Source organism: Tupaia chinensis, unplaced genomic scaffold (genome assembly GCF_000334495.1).
Source record: "Tupaia chinensis unplaced genomic scaffold, TupChi_1.0 Scaffold000685_1, whole genome shotgun sequence".
NCBI classification, from domain to species: Eukaryota; Metazoa; Chordata; class Mammalia; order Scandentia; family Tupaiidae; genus Tupaia; species Tupaia belangeri.
This window is the reverse complement of record NW_006160208.1, coordinates 602184-604507: the sequence shown is the minus strand read 5'-3', so window position 1 is coordinate 604507 and position 2324 is coordinate 602184. Positions and strand designations below refer to the sequence as shown.

At 48.2% G+C, this 2324-nt stretch overlaps 1 protein-coding gene across 1 annotated transcript in view; it reads right to left on the bottom strand.

Annotated features, from left to right (window-relative positions):
- Positions 1–393: 393 nt before the first annotated feature.
- Positions 394–2324, bottom strand: part of CDKN2AIP (CDKN2A interacting protein) — a gene marked incomplete in the record, with an annotated part of 3261 nt that continues 1330 nt past the window's right edge. Inside the window, 4 exon segments of the mRNA XM_027776594.1 lie at positions 394–636; positions 1343–1442; positions 1874–1953; positions 1955–2324. Of these exon segments, the coding sequence (XP_027632395.1) occupies positions 628–636; positions 1343–1442; positions 1874–1953; positions 1955–2167 (402 nt within the window).

The following is a 2324-nucleotide window of genomic DNA, read 5'->3' as shown; positions in this document are numbered from 1 at the left end:
CCGCTCTTGGGAGTTAGTAAGGACGTGCCTGATGAGGAACTGATTTTAGAAACTGATGACACACTTGCCTCTGAACTAGTTTTGGATGTTAACCCACTTGAAGCTGTCTCTGAGCTAGGTTTAGAAGATAATAATGGCAATTCTACTTCTGAGCTTCCTGAGGAGCCCAACAAGGGCACCTCAATCTCTGAACTGCTCTGAGAAGCTGAGACTGAAGAGCCTTCCAAAGCACTCTTCTTGGGTGATCCACTCTGTTGTCTGCAATCAGTGGATTGGGCCAAGTGACTATTCACACTAGATTTCAACAATGAAACAATGAAGAAACAAATGCTGCTGATCCAGGTTTATCTGGAGCTTCTGACTGAGAAGCTTTTCCAGATCCTGCCGTTGTTACCTGAGAGGAAATGCTGCTGCCGCTTTGGCTGGAAACAGATCGATCTCCATCATTGGCAGAGCTACTCTGACTTGAGATGCCAGAGCTCCGAGTTGAGTTCCCACTACTCTCTGATGCTGAACTGTTTTCCTGGTGAGCTGATGCACGTTCTGTTTGGGCAGAAATTTTCACATGATCTTGCTCAACTACAGAATTGTTCTTCCCTTCAATGGCTCGTTTTTTGGATGATTCTTCTACCCCTTCTAAAAAGGAAAAAAAAAAAAAGATATATGACTAAGGATACCTCATATCTCAGGAGACAATACAGACTCTCATTAAAATAAAAGCACAAGGCAAAAATATTTCACAACTAGTTTCTTTAAAAAATATGGAATACCTTCATTAATTTCTTAAAGCAGTATTACATAACATCGTTAATTTTTTTTTTTTTAAAGAGAGATTTTTGCTATAGGGCCTGTTGGTTCACGGGAAAAAGACATATAGAGACAGAAAGCGAGAAATCACCCCCCAGGAGGAATGGCCACACTGCAATCCCTTCTCCTCCATCCTCCTCTTGGGATCTTGGGCACGCAGGCACATGTACCTGGCCTGAGTTAAGCTGCCAGGTCAGGGACTCAAACCACCATACAGGGGAGGCCAGCGACATAACCATTACATCATCTGCTGGTCCCAGTTTCTAATATTGCAAAATCGACAGCATCAGACAACACTGGACACATCAAAATCTACAGCAGTCAAAGGAAACTATTAAGTTCAGAACCTAAAATATAGACATATAGTTTAGGTTTAATATTACAACTTTATTAATAACATTTTGCAAATTCTGGCTTGTTAAAAATTAGTTATAAAAGAATTCCTACTTATATCAAACTTATGTTCTAAGCTCCTATGTATGTTCACATCTATGATCTGCTAACCATTGCTACTCGATATCCCTCTTTTCTTCACCTTGGCAACCAGTTCGTCTCTTGTTGTATGGATTGGAGCATCTGTCACTTTGATGCCTTCAGCCATACTAAGTATTTTATCCATAACTTTTTGAGGGTACCTGAAAAAAGAAGGCAAAATCACTTTTTAAAGAAATGTTTTATCCAAACAACTATTTGTGGTGTGCAACAACGGTCCACAGGAACTGCATTTCCTGGTTGCAATCAAAAACATGTACCAACCGCCAAGAACTTTCTGTTTCCTGGAATCTCATAAACAAATGCCCCTGGGCCTGGGAGGCAGTGTTCCAAGATCCATGCAATAGCGTTGTCAGCTTTGACGCCAACCCCTCCACCCGCAGTCCCACACACTAAGGGACACCCACACTCTTAAGTCACGTCGGCCTCTCGCAGAGGCGCCCTTCTCACCCTTAGAGGGCAGCGGTGCCGCGGATTCCCGCGCTTCGTAACTTCCCTTCCCCACTGCGGCCAGTCGCGCTGAATTCTCGGGCCAAACATGGGGAGGGCCGGTTAGGGACACCTTCCTACTCACCGGCACCCCAGGAAGACGTGGTTTGCCCAAGCCATGGAGAAGGAGATGAGCTGCTGCAGCTAAGGAACTGACGTGCGGCACCTGCCGATTGCGGGACCGCCTCTCGGCCTCTGCAGCCTCATTCGTGGTAGCGGAAGCAGCGCCGCCGGTGGGGGCCAGATCTCCGGCATTGCGGAGCAGAAACTCCCGGCGGTGGCGCCAGTGTTTGTCAGTCTCGCCCTCGCAACGCAGCTCCTCCACCCAGGCGGGCACCCGCGGGTTCTGACTCAGGAACTCCGACACCTCCTGCGCCATGTTGGGCCTGCAGGACGCGGAGGCCGCGAGCAGACGCAGCACCCACCGGGCAAGAGGCGGGGTGCGCGGGGCGAGCGGCCCTGTCACTGCGGCCTGCACCGGCGGACCTCCAGAGAACGCCCCTCCGGAGGCCAAACACCAAACAACAGCGTCGAGA